Here is a 13,726-nt window from a genome sequence, read left to right as displayed (position 1 = left end):
AGAATAGAGAGGAGGATAGTGGTGAACTCAACAAAAGAGCCAAAAGGCAGAAGAAATGTAGAAAGGAGAGAAAAACAAGCTTGTATCAATGATTTGATGATAAATGAGATCATAATATATAAATAAACTGTAAATCCTCTTTCTCTCTCTTTGGAATTCGCATCCCGGAAACAGATAGACAGAAAAAAGAAAAAAATAAAAAAGAGAAAGAAAAGAAAAAGAAGGCAAACGATTACTTCCACTTCTTCTGCAAGTAAAACCCTAATCTGGATCCTCCTTCTGTTTCTCTCTCTAAAACCCAACTTTCTCTCTCAAGAACCACAAATCTCGATCTCTCCCTCTCGATTCATTGCACGAATCTGCTCCCGCATCCAATCGCTCCGCACCGCGCGTCCTTGGGGAATCCCTCACCCTCGTTGCAAGATCCGATTGCGCACTCAGGGTTTTGTTTTTGGGTCAGTTAAGGCTGGCGGGTATTCGGGTCAAGTAAATGGCGGATCCGGCCGGAATCCGCCTCCGCAACTGGTGCTGCTGCGAGCGTGGTGTTGCTACGACAGTTCCGGGAGTGGTTGATTTGTTGGCGTTGTCGTTGTCATTGATAGGGTTACAGTGCGGTGACGATTGCGAAGAGTGAAGCATGCTGAGCGTGCTGCGCGTGCACCTCCCTTCTGATATTCCCATTGTAGGCTGTGAGCTCACGCCTTACGTGCTCCTACGCCGACCTGACAAAACCGTTACCACTGACGATGTCTCTGAAACCGCTCCCTTAGACGGCCATTTCTTGCGCTACAAGTGGTTGGTGCTCTTCAGTTCGATTCCCTTTTCAATTCTCTTTTTCTTTGCTCTACACTGTTACTTTTTTTATGACCTTGTAGCTGTTTTACCTCGTTTTGGCATATTAGGTTTGACTTTGTTGGGCTTAGTGGAATATTTGAACTTCAATGTGTGGGTATTTTGAAATTACTTTAGTTGATGCCAAATGCAAGAGTATGAAGGCCAATGGTGCTCCTAGGTTTTTCTAGTTGAATGTGTATTGGTTTAGTCTTTTCGCAATGTGTTTTTCACCTACATGAGTTGAGTTTTAATTTATTTAGTATATATTTAGTGTTGGTTTGTAAGCGAACAGAATGTAGTTATTAGGTGGGTTTGCTTATTGTCTTTTTTATTAAAAAAACCTCCTGGCTAATTCATTTTTTAAAAATGGGCACTGAACTTTAGTGAGTGATGTACTAAGTGCTAAAATGAATGCAGTGTTCGATTACAGAAAAAATTCTTCTGGTTATCCTGTGGTGGTCTCATGGTCACTAGGCATCCAAAGATTATAGAACATAGACCAATACCTTTGCATTCTAAAATTTGTTTCCATCTGCTTTACTTTTTGGTATAATTTTTTTTGCATATTTTAATTCATGTGATTTTTCAAATATTGCCATGCTAGTGCTGCACTGCATTAGGCAGTGATGCATGGTTTAATTATCTTCCCCTATAGCAGTATCAGGCTGCAAAAGTTTTCATTCACATACTTGAACATTTAAGTTTGTTTGTAAAGCTTTAGTATATTCTACTTCTCATTAAATCAGAAGATGTTTAAATTTTTTTTTCAAGAGCTCCCAGTTCAGATATTGGATTTTTCTTCTACCAGTAACTATGTGGTGATGGAGATTTCAAATATATGTGAGATTAGTCATTAGTTCAACCAATAGTTTTTCACCAGTGTATGTAATAGTAAAGATAACATATAGGTTGTTCTATCTGTTAGGGATGTTACATCATCTCAATTGGTGTCTTGTGTTGATGAATAGATATCTTCTAATGTATTTTGTCCAGTTATTTTGGATATGCATTTTACGTAATTCACGATTCATCACAATGTGTTTGGGGTTATTGTTTTTTTCATGTCTTTTGTGAAGTTTGGATAGTGATAGAAATATTGAAAATTATGCCCTTATTTCCCTATATTTGGATAACTATTGCAAGAATTTTGTTATTGATATCTTAAATAGTTGTTTGCGATAATTTTGATTATGATGAATACTAATTTGACCCCAAATTACTGCCTTTATGGAAATTTTCTATTGATTTGATCTAAAACTTGCACTTGTTACATTTTGTCACTCATTTGGTTCTCTTTGGCAGGTACCGCGTACAGAGTGATAAAAAGGTTGCTGTTTGTAGTGTTCATCCATCTGAGCAGGCCACGTTGCAGTGCCTAGGTTGTGTCAAGGCTAAAATACCTGTTGCCAAAAGTTACCATTGCACTCCAAAGTGTTTTTCTGATGCATGGCAGCATCATCGTGTCTTACATGATCGTGCTGCAAGTGCTGTTAATGAAAATGGAAATGAGGAAGAAGAGTTATTTGGTAGATTTAATAATTCTGGGTCTGGATCAATAAATACCGGCTTATCTGCCTCTGCATCATGTGCTAGCTTGACAAATGGGTCTGCTCCTGTGTATCCGGCAGCTGTTACACAACGAAGTGGTGGTGAAACTTGGTTTGAAGTTGGACGATCTAAGACATATACCCCAACAGCTGATGACGTTGGTCATGTCCTTAAATTTGAGTGTGTTGTAGTTGATGTAGAGACTAAACTTACTTTGGGGCATGCCAGCACAATACTAACCTCCCGTGTCATTCCTGCTCCATCACCTAGTCCACGCCGACAAATCCCAGTTGATGGGATGGGACATATGGATGTTGATGGGCGTATAACAACTTCAGGAACATTTACTGTTCTATCGTACAACATATTGTGTGATTCTTATGCCTCAAATGATCTATACAATTACTGCCCTTCATGGGCTCTTTCCTGGCCATATCGCAGGCAAAATTTGTTACGAGAAATAGTTGGTTACAGAGCCGATATTATTTGTCTTCAGGAGGTAAATAAATGTTCTTTTGTCAAAGTGGACCTGAGCCAGTTTGAATTAGAATGTTAGAAACTTAGAATGTTTTTCTTCTCCACTGACCTAACTCAATCCCTTATGATTACATCCTATATTTTAATAGTTTCTCTATCAGATAACATACTATATGTTTTTCCCCAGGTTCAAAATGATCACTTTGAAGAATTTTTTGCTCCTGAACTGGACAAACATGGCTATTATGGTCTTTATAAGAGAAAAACAAATGAGGTTGTTACTGTATTCTGATTTCTTATGGATGTAAAATTCATATTTTAAAATTCCTTTTTATGTTAATCCCTTTATGGTGGGTTCACAGGTATACAATGGCAACATTAATACAATTGATGGGTGTGCAACATTTTTCCGCAGAGACAGATTTTCACATGTGAAAAAATATGAGGTTGGAAATTGCTTTTTTGCATATGGTAGGTCTCTTTAAGTTCGACATAGAATGATGTCTACTTGCTTGCAGGTTGAGTTTAATAAGGCTGCGCAGTCTTTAACTGATGCTGTGATTCCAACCACTCAGAAGAAAACTGCCTTGAATCGTCTAGTTAAGGTGGCTTATTGCACCAGAGAATCCATGTTGATTGTCTCTTATTGAACTGGTGCTGAATATATTTTCTTTATGTTTTTAGGATAATGTTGCACTAATAGTTGTTTTAGAAGCAAAAGTTAACAATCAGCCCGTTGATAATCCAGGGAAAAGACAGCTTCTTTGTGTGGTAAGCTCTTTTATTTTTCTTTATGTTTCTTGTATGTGATTTTGTCTTCTTTGCACTACCTGTTGAATGATAGGGTTAGGGTCTTCCCTAGCGTCTTGTTTCATGGGTGCTCTCTTCTTAGTTGTGCAGTTATTGAGGGTGATCATTTCCTGATATCTGCTTAAGGCTTTTCTTTCATAAGCAGAGGTTTTGATTTTTTTTCTGTGGCTCAACAGTTTGTATTTTGTAACAAGATATCATTTCTACTAATTATTCTGTTATAGTCTAGAATTATGATTCTGAGTACAACGAATACCCTAACACGTAGGGTTCCCTCTCCAACAAGTTTTCCTCCTTCAAACACTATAGAGACATCTAACTACATAATGGATACATTTGCTCTACACTTGCACAAATAACAGCTACCGCAAGTAGAAAACTGTCTTACAACACCTAGAAAGTTGAAACCAATCAAATAACTGCCACACCAAAATGACCAAATACATAACTGTCCTCTAACATTCAGAAATAGTTAATCAGGCCTCACTGGACTGGGTGTCTGGGTCTACCTTTTATTCATCCTAGCAGACACCTCTAATGGCTGCCCTACTGAAATGGGGGTATCATTTTTCCATGGTAATTATTTTTTTAGCTACACCAGTTTAGTGATGGCGGCTATTCTGGTATAAGAACTCCAGATAATGCTGATCCTGAGGTGTTTCTTTCTTCATAAGTTTACTCCAAAATCTCATATAGTACTAAGCTGGATATGTGGTTTCAAATTTGTCTTTAAAATCATTATGTAGTATCAATAAATCTATTACTAACTCTTATAATGCTTGCGGACTTTAGGCAAATACACATGTAAATGTCCAACAAGACTTAAAGGATGTCAAACTCTGGCAGGTAAGTCATTTCTTCTGCCTGTACATATTGAAAAATGTGTTTATTTTGATAAGTTTCCCCCCTCTTTTTAGGTGCACACACTCTTAAAAGGATTGGAGAAAATTGCTGCAAGTGCAGACATTCCAATGTTGGTTTGTGGGGATTTCAATTCAGTTCCAGGAAGGTGTAATTACTTATCTTTTTGTTTTAATTTTTTATACTTATGTTCTGCAAGGGTCCTGTATAAGAATCACTGTATCAGTAATTTTTTCTTAAGTTTATATTCATATTTTGTAGTGCTCCTCATGCACTTCTTGCAATGGGGAAGGTGGACCCATCACATCCCGATTTAGCAGTTGACCCACTTAATATATTGCGTCCTCACAGCAAATTGGTTCACCAGTTGCCACTGGTAATGTATTCCAACCCTTATCTAATATCATGTACTTTCTCACTTCAGTTCTATATTTCCCTTTCCCCCCCTTTTGGTGCTGATTTTAATTATTTGGTTGCTGATTACTTTGAATTTTAGGTCAGTGCTTATTCATCTTTTGCAAGAAAAGTTGGTCTTGGATTTGAGCAGCATAAACGAAGACTAGACAGCACTACAAATGAACCTTTATTCACAAATGTCACTAGAGATTTTATTGGCTCTCTTGATTACATATTTTACACCGGTGAGATATTTTACAATGTTATCTACTTCAATGAATTTAATGTCCTGGTCACATTTATGAAGTGATATCATTTGTGGTTTCAGCGGATTCTTTGGTTGTGGAGTCATTGTTGGAGCTATTGGATGAGGAGAGTTTGAGGAAAGACACCGCCCTTCCTTCTCCTGAGTGGTCCTCGGATCATATAGCTCTGTTAGCTGAGTTTCGGTGCTGCAAGGGTAGATCTAGGCGCTGAGTCAGAAGGTACTGTTATCTTTGCCCTTCCCTTGTCCAATCATTCTTGTATATAATGTTTTTTGTTATGCTTGATTTGTGTTGGTGGATAAAAAATCAGTTTCTCTTTTACCAATCATTTTATGGAAAAATAAACTACTCTTTGCAGTTTCTTTTCTGTTATCAATTGATGGATGACTTAAGGGCTTAATACATTGTTATCAATTTTAGGTGCATATGAATTATTAGAAGATAACGGGTGAAATTGATGAGGTTTTCTTAAAGCTGGATATCAAAGATGAAATGGATGAACATAATAGGGATTAGGGAGAGATGAAATTACATGAAATGGGCCTCAAATGGTTTTGATATAGGAATCATTTTACAGGTCCCAAGAATTTCAAATAACACGTGTATTAACAATGTAATACTACAGGGTCTCTGATTCTTTGGAACGAACTTTCTGCTATATTGAAATTTTTTATTGTCAGGCATGACCTTGTTAAATTAAAAATGAGCTATGGACAGATGAAATCTTATAGAAAGGTATATAATGTGAACTTTAGGTGGAAAATTTCATGATACGAAGGATCTATTTTTACCCTTGTGTTTTGAAGTTTCACTTGGATTATTTAATTTACCCCACTTTCACTTTACCTTTTGCTGCAAGACGGTAAAGTGCTGGTTGTACTGCTTTATTGATTTTTGCCTGCTTCCTTCTTTTAATATATATTGCTCCACTACTACAGTTGTGTTTTTTTATGCCTGGATGGTAAAATATTTTAGTTCTTTATTGATGATGGTTCTCGGTTCTCGATATGTATAGGTCAAATCCAGAGAAACGTAAAGGAAAAGTTGAAAGAAGCATTTGGTTGATAAGTTGTTGTAAGAGTGGGTAGATCATGCCTACGTCTTTTTCCCAGGTATCTCCTTGTCAGGGTCCTTGCAATGATCTGCTCTGTATTATGCCACCTTTGTCTCATAGAAAAATTATGATAATGCCTTACTGATTTTCGTTCTACTTCACCCATCTCTTCCCCAATCTTTTTCCATATAAAGTGAAAATTTTCTTAGTACATTTCCACTGGTTCAATACATGTAGCAATTAACTAATCATCCCATTCACAAGCCCTTACGATCTTGTGGCTGATGAGCCTAGGGGTTTAATATCTCCCCCTACTGTAGTGATAATCTTCAGCGTAGGTTATTTTGTATTTGCTACGTTCATCAGAAAGTTCAAAGTTGACAAATTCGAAATGGTATATTGATATTAAAAGAATAGTATTTGTGAGAATACTACCTATACGGTCTGAGTTTAACGTGAGGTATGTACTGTAGCTGTATACGTATGACATAGGAGGAGGTTCTTGCATGACAACTAGAATACTTGATTTTTCCGTTCTACATCCTAGTTGCTGATATTTAGAACAGATGAATTCATTCCGTGTTTTGTAAGAACATTTGTGTTTTCTCAGTAGAATGTGATTCGATTGCGCTTCCATTTTTTTTTTCAACAGTGCTTCTAAAATTTAATTTTAATGTTGTTAGTGTAATTTTTTATTCCTTTTGTTGTTCAATATCTTAAAACATTAAAGGTGCTTGACTATCATAATTGTTGATTGAAGAAATGAAACCTTTTTTTTTTCACGTGAATACATCATCTGTAGTGCATTCTTACCCATTTATCTATTCTAAGTGCCATATGTATGCATGCATATATTCTTAATTCTTTACAATATAAGGATGTCTTGCTATGTAATGGCATTACGTCAGTCAGAAATAAATGTAACATTACAGTTGAAATTGGATATTATCTATTTATCACCATGGACGGGGGACATCTGATAAACTTGCATCAATGTACGATATGTGGGCTAAAGAGTTGGTGATTAACATTACTGTACAAGACTGTGTTAATTCCTCCTAACTGGCTAAAAACTATAAATGCTATTTAATGCAACTTCTTGTAAGGTACGCTTAGCATGTGCCGTTTATCACTAAATGAGTATTTATCTTTAATTAAATCGTCCTAACTATTTCAAGAAAAAAGTATTAGAGTTGTTTTAGTTTTTAATTTTATATATTGAATCTCATTTAATCATCAAAAGTGCACACGGTAACAAATACAAATTTTGTTACGCACAAATGAGGATTCAAACATTTTTCTTACTCAACTTCAACATAACGTAAGAAAATAAATTAGTGGAATTTTAGATCATTTAGCGATTTTAATGTGTTTATGTCAACAGTTGTTCTGTAGTTCAATGAACATTTTCTCTCGGCAGAAAATTATCTAAACTCCAAATTTTTCACGCATTAGATTTCATTGTTTTCAACTGCAGAATCTTCACTTGTTAGATTGTATTGAAGCAAAAATAGAATGTAAAAAATTAGGCGTGATATATATATGATTCATGCATAATATCCTGGAAAAATTAATATAAATATTTAGCTATTACTTAGTACCTGTAATAGGTTTGAAAATTTATTTTAGAAAATATCAAATGTTGATTTTCATACCTTGTCTACGCAAGAAATCACGGTATATATCCTTAAAATATATTTCATTTTGACAGTGTTAAATGAATACTATTCAATTCAAGGATTCTATACATCTCTTTTTGCTTGAAGCATTTGTTAGTATACATTACGAATTTGTTTGTTCGGGTTTTTTGCTCAAAACATTAATTTAAACCAAGAAGAAAATTTTAAGGCAATTATATATTTTTTTAATAAAGTGAAAGATAATTTATAATCTTCTGTAAGTTCTTTAAGAAAACAATTATATAAGAAATATTATAAAAGTACTTTTGGTTGAAAGTCTACAAACACTACTGTTGATTGCAAAATCTATTTGCTAGTTGTAGCATCTTTAACAACTAGTGTTTGCATCCTAAAGGGGTGGAGAGAGAGAGAGCCGGTGTTGCATTCTAACTTTGTTCGGTTAAAGGGCAAATGAGTGAAAATTCTTCTAAGTTTTTTTTAAAAAAAAGAAAATCTTAGATTCCTATGTTAAGTATGAATATTTTCAAAAACATTTCAAGAAATTAAGTTTTTCATGAACATTTTTTAAAACTATATTTTTCAACAAAAAATTTCAACGAGAGATGTGAAAATAAAAGATTCTCTTAAATGAGAAAAATAAAATAATCATACCTCGGAAAAACATTTTCAATAATTTTTTAAACATGTCAAACACATTTATAGCATGTTAAGAAATTATAACTTTTATCAAACATAATTCTCAAAAATAAATAAAGATTTTAAGTACCAGACGCTCCAGTTAAACAAACAAATTTTATTACTAACCTACTTAATTATTATTTTCTGAAGTATTTTCTCACTGAGTAAGAGATTAATTTTCCTAAAAAATATTAAATGGTAAATTAAAAATCTTCTTTACAATATACTCTTTTCACATACCTAAATCTAGGGATCAAAGGGATAGTCCTTGAATTTCAATTTAATTTTTTCAACAATGTAAGGGGACATTTTCAGTAAAAAGAGTTAATCAATCATACAATCATATATAAATAAATTATTTTAATTAAACCTAATCTTAAATACTTATTTTTATTATGTATTTGAGATTTTTTTACGCTCTCATCTTTCAATTGATATGCATATCATGTGGGAAAGAATAAAATCCTCAAACACAATAACTACTGTTAATAAAAGATTACAAAATGATCTAATCTGATAGTAACGACTTCATAATTTCGAATTTAAATTTTTCTGGCATCATAGATTTGGCTATCTCTGATTAGCTGATTTGCGTTTTACTAAAATCTATCCATCACAACCTCCGACCCACATATTGATTTTTTGCGGACTTCACATTTAGTTGTGCTAAACCGATAAGGTATTTTATGCGTCATTCAAATTTTGTTTTTTATTACTATTTTGCGGCATATACTTCTTGATCATCTGTATTAACTTCATAAATTCAACGAAAACCTTTCCAAACAAAACTAGTTTAAAGATCAGAAACACGCGATAAGAACAATTAGGCTAACAAAACCACCAAGAAAGTCTTATCAAACTATGCGAGAAATTAAGAGACAAACTGCAAAAATATGAAAAAGAATAGAAAGAAAAGAAGCAAACTTTGCCTGGACTTTTTCCTGTATGCCAGCAAGTGTCATGATATAATTAGGCCCTTCTTCACTTCCTCTCAATTATATGATCTCCTTTCATACAAGAGAGGTGCAGTTCTTGCTATTGCTATGGCATGTTAGCTAGTAGCGGCTATATATAGTGAGGAATGTAAATGAATGAAAACTAGCTGGTTGATTAGTTTGTCAATTCAACTCAAAACTTTGGGGGGCTAAAGAGTTTGGTGGGACATAAACCAACTAATGAACTGTTATTGAGACATGTCTATTTATGAAGAGGATATACTGAGGCTGAAGATCTTTTACCGTGTTTATATATAGAACTTGCACATGTCACTGCATATATGCAGACACCTAATTAAGATTTAAATTTTTTTTCTGTATACATGAATAATTTCTCTGAAGTATGAATGACCTTCTTTTTACGTTAATTTCAGTGCTTTGACATAAATATCCATTAAACAGAATTGGGAGGACAACATGACAACCCACCACTGTTGTCTAGTCATTTCCAACAGTGGGCTTTGAAATTATATCTATAGAACACAAACAGAGAAATGGGACACAAAACCTTTTTAATTTCTTCCGTGAACAGTGTGAAACTCTAGGGATCCTTTTGAATGACTCGTGAAATAATTAACATAACAAGTACACTTGTAAATGGTATAGGACATGGCTATAGCGGATACATATTCATTCCATATATTATATACATACTTCAAAAAAGTTGATTGTATTTTCTTAATCTTTTACTTTTATTTTTAAATGTTTTATACTAATATTGATTGAAATATCATATATGAATCCTAGTATTTTATCATGTTTATAATACTCAAGTTCATTTTTAAAATACGAATTTATTCTCAAAGCTAACACCTGAGAGCCAAGTTACATTTTGGTCAAATTCTTAACTGCTATAATATATGTTAACAATTCTCTTTTATGTTTTAATTTTTTTTATCTTGATTTTATAAGATGGTTGTGTCATGTTTTAAAAATTTCAAAATTTATTTGTATTTTGGTGGTGTCTTGTATTATACGGATGCTTCCTAACTAGTCAGTAAAATGGATAATGGGATGATGAGATCGAAAAATCATAAACAACGTTTGAGTAGAAAAAAAGGGTATGTCAGACTTTGGGCAGTGTTGTTTTTGTTTGAACTAATTCAGAAGACGAGCATGTTGCGCCATATGAATAGCTAAGGCGTTGTTGGTGAAGATACAATCACAAGAACAGCAAAGAATCCCTCGTCTCTTCCGCGGGCGAGGAAAGAGAGTAACACGCGCATGGATGTTGGAAAATGCAATTACAAGGAACTATTCCTTTATATAAAGGTAAACAAAAATCGTCTACTGGGAACGCAAACTTTCTTCAATATGTGTAGATTACTTGATGTTCTGACCTTAAACTCTTGTAGTTAACAAAGACTCTTTCTTCTACATACAAATCTAACTCATCAACGCATTTTAGAAATTAATGTGTTTGTCATCAAATCCTTTTCAGCAAGAATGTGAAGGCTTGCTCTAAATCTTATGCATTGTGTTTGCTGCATCTTGTATGAGAGATCCCAAAAGGTTAATTAATGTCGTATCATCATCAAACAAAATTCCACGTTAGACTATTTCGTATTTTAAGATATTTAGACGAAACATGCTTCACCAATTCTAATAATACCAAAAATTTTATCAAAATAAGTTTATAGTATCAATAAGTTGATGTCACAATATAAAAAATATTATAAATGATTTTTGTGTCGACCAAGATGTCATGTTACTTGTACAGTTTAGAAGTTTGGGCCCAATTCCTAACATATTGGGCTGATAATTTGGACTATACGGGCTGGGCCCATTATCAGAATGGTGATGAAGGAGGGTTTTGTTTCTCCCTTGAGAAGTGGTGTTCGGTCGAAAGATGAACAAAAATGGCGCGATTCCATGGATGAAGCTTCAATGGCGAGGCATAGTGAAGGTGCGTCTGAAATGGGTCAAAAATCGAAGCCTCGACCACGTCATCGACAAGGACACCGATCTGAAAGCCGCTTCCCTTCTCAAAGACGCCATCAAACGCTCCTCCACGGCTTTTCTCACCACCAAATCCGTCGCAGATTGGCAAAAACTCCTCGGCCTCACCGTCCCCGTCCTCCGCTTCATGCGGCGCTACCCCACTCTCTTCCACGAGTTCCCTCACCCTCGCTGGCCCTCTCTCCCTTGCTTCCGATTAACCGACACTGCACTCTTCTTAGACTCACAAGAAGACTCCATTCACCATAACCACCAAAACGACGCCGTTCAGAGACTCTGCAAACTCCTCATGATGACCAAATCCCGCACTCTCCCTCTTCATTCCATTCACTCCCTCCGGTGGGACCTCGGTTTACCCGATTGCTTCCACAAAACCCTAATTCCCCAATTCCCTCAGCATTTCCAATTCGTCAAGTCCCCCAACGGCGTCGTTTCTGTAAGACTTGAAAATTGGTGTGAGGAATTCGCGGTTTCCGCGTTGCAGAAGAGCAACGAGAGCGGGAGCCAGTATAGGGATTTCAAGAGGGGACAATCGGCGTTGGTGTTTCCGATGAGGTTTCCGAGGGGTTACGGGGCGCAGAAGAAGGTTAGGGTTTGGATGGAGGAGTTTCAGAAGCTTCCTTATGTTTCCCCCTATGCGAATTCGGGGAGCATTGATCCCAATAGTGATTTGATGGAGAAGCGCGTTGTTGGGGTTCTTCATGAGATTTTGAGTTTGACTTTGCACAAGAAGACCAAGAGGAACTACTTGAGAAGCTTGAGGGAAGAGTTGATTCTTCCGCATAAGTTTACACGCATTTTCACCAGATATCCTGGGATATTTTACCTCTCTTTGAAGTGCAAAACCACCACTGTTACTCTTCGAGAAGGGTACCAGAGTGGAAAATTGGTGGACCCACATCCTCTTGCTCGCCATAGAGATAAGTTCTACCATGTCATGCAAACGGGCCTTCTTTATCGTGGAGATGGATCGTTGAAAACTGAGGGGAACGCCTCACTGGTTGATTCTGTAGCAAATGATGAAATGAGGAGTGACTCTGAGGAGGAAGAGGTTGAAACGAGTGATGAATTCTGCGAGGATGATGTTTCTGAAGCAAGTGAATGAAGTTTTTGATTCAGAATTGTTTTTGTATATGTTGCATTTTGCAACTAAATATTGAAGGACATTGCATTTTTGGATCTTAACGACTAACATAATTAGTCTTTGAGTCAAGAGTTATGTAAGGAAAAATTCACTCACTGTTTGTGTTTTCATGGGCACCTTCATGGTATTAACAGCATGAGAAATTCTTTTCCGTCATTGACACCCTGCACGCTAAGGAGGGATAACCTGTGTGGTGTGATGATGCAACGAGTTCATGGTACACAATTACACCCAAACGGGGAATAAAAGGCAAATCATTGAGAAGAAAAGGATTAAGATTCTCTTGGTAATTTTTTGTCATGTTATAATTAAGAATTTCTTTTGTGTTCCATTAATAATGTGGTATTGCTCCTCTTTCTCTTGTTTTTCTTATATCTACTGTTTACCTCTCCAAACACCATTTTCTTTTCTATGGGTGTTAAACCTTCCTCTATCAATGTTGAACCTTCCAATGTAAATGGTGATCTTTCCTATAGACTAAAAATTTTCATATAATTTTTAAACATTTTCCTGTAGTTATTTAGATTGAAAATTAAATCTCTCCATAGCTAATTTTGAAAATGAAACCTTTGCAATGTCCATTAAATAATTATTACTGCGGATGATCTTAGCCATATTGGAGGAAAAGTTTAAAGGGTGACAGTTTGATAAGAATGAAGCGTAGAAGAAGAAAACTCAACGGGGAAATGACGGGGATGGTTTGAGTGATTGCTAAAACAACATAAAGTATGTAATGAGAATAATTTGATGTTGGTATGACTAACGTCTACTGTGATAGAATAATGGCTAGAAAAACAAATTAAGTATATCTTGGTGGGAAGATAAAACTATAATAGAGTTCTTTTAATTTTATATTTTTTATGGTCAATAGAATAGAGTTCTTATACAAGAAAGTTTTGAGATACAAAGATTAAAAAATGAAAAGACAAGAGAAACTACTAATGTGTAGCTAAAGCTTATGGTTTTGAATGTAGGTTAAAATATTAAATATAAAGGCAAAATTAAAGTAATAAAAGACAACTAGTTTTTTAACAAAAAAAATAGGTAGCAAATTATTTCAGTAT

At 35.1% G+C, this 13,726-nt stretch overlaps 2 protein-coding genes across 3 annotated transcripts; both read left to right on the top strand.

Annotated features, from left to right (window-relative positions):
• Positions 1-6,892, top strand: LOC113861586 (carbon catabolite repressor protein 4 homolog 1-like). 2 transcript variants are annotated; one of them, XM_027494507.1, is made up of 12 exons: positions 1-795; positions 2,137-2,881; positions 3,047-3,133; positions 3,222-3,305; positions 3,378-3,464; positions 3,544-3,630; positions 4,462-4,515; positions 4,587-4,678; positions 4,792-4,906; positions 5,027-5,171; positions 5,255-5,411; positions 6,208-6,892. In XM_027494507.1, exons 1-11 carry the CDS (start codon positions 638-640, stop codon positions 5,401-5,403), a joined length of 1,803 nt encoding a protein of 600 aa, XP_027350308.1. In that variant the 5' UTR covers positions 1-637; the 3' UTR covers positions 5,404-5,411; positions 6,208-6,892. The 2 variants fall into 2 exon arrangements, with proteins under 2 accessions (XP_027350308.1, XP_027350309.1); XM_027494508.1 differs by having other exon boundaries at positions 25-795; positions 3,393-3,464; positions 6,208-6,880.
• A 4,506-nt stretch (positions 6,893-11,398) lies between these two features.
• Positions 11,399-13,064, top strand: LOC113863240 (protein WHAT'S THIS FACTOR 9, mitochondrial). Its single transcript, XM_027496745.1, has one exon. The coding sequence runs from the start codon at positions 11,409-11,411 to the stop codon at positions 12,621-12,623; it is 1,215 nt and encodes a 404-aa protein (XP_027352546.1). The 5' UTR covers positions 11,399-11,408; the 3' UTR covers positions 12,624-13,064.
• The last annotated feature ends 662 nt before the right edge of the window (positions 13,065-13,726 follow it).

The sequence above is a fragment of the Abrus precatorius genome, unplaced genomic scaffold (genome assembly GCF_003935025.1).
Source record: "Abrus precatorius isolate BTA unplaced genomic scaffold, Abrus_2018 Scaffold3, whole genome shotgun sequence".
In the NCBI taxonomy this organism is placed as follows: domain Eukaryota; kingdom Viridiplantae; phylum Streptophyta; class Magnoliopsida; order Fabales; family Fabaceae; genus Abrus; species Abrus precatorius.
Note: the sequence above shows the minus strand (reverse complement) of the source record. Positions and strands in the feature narration are given on the sequence as shown.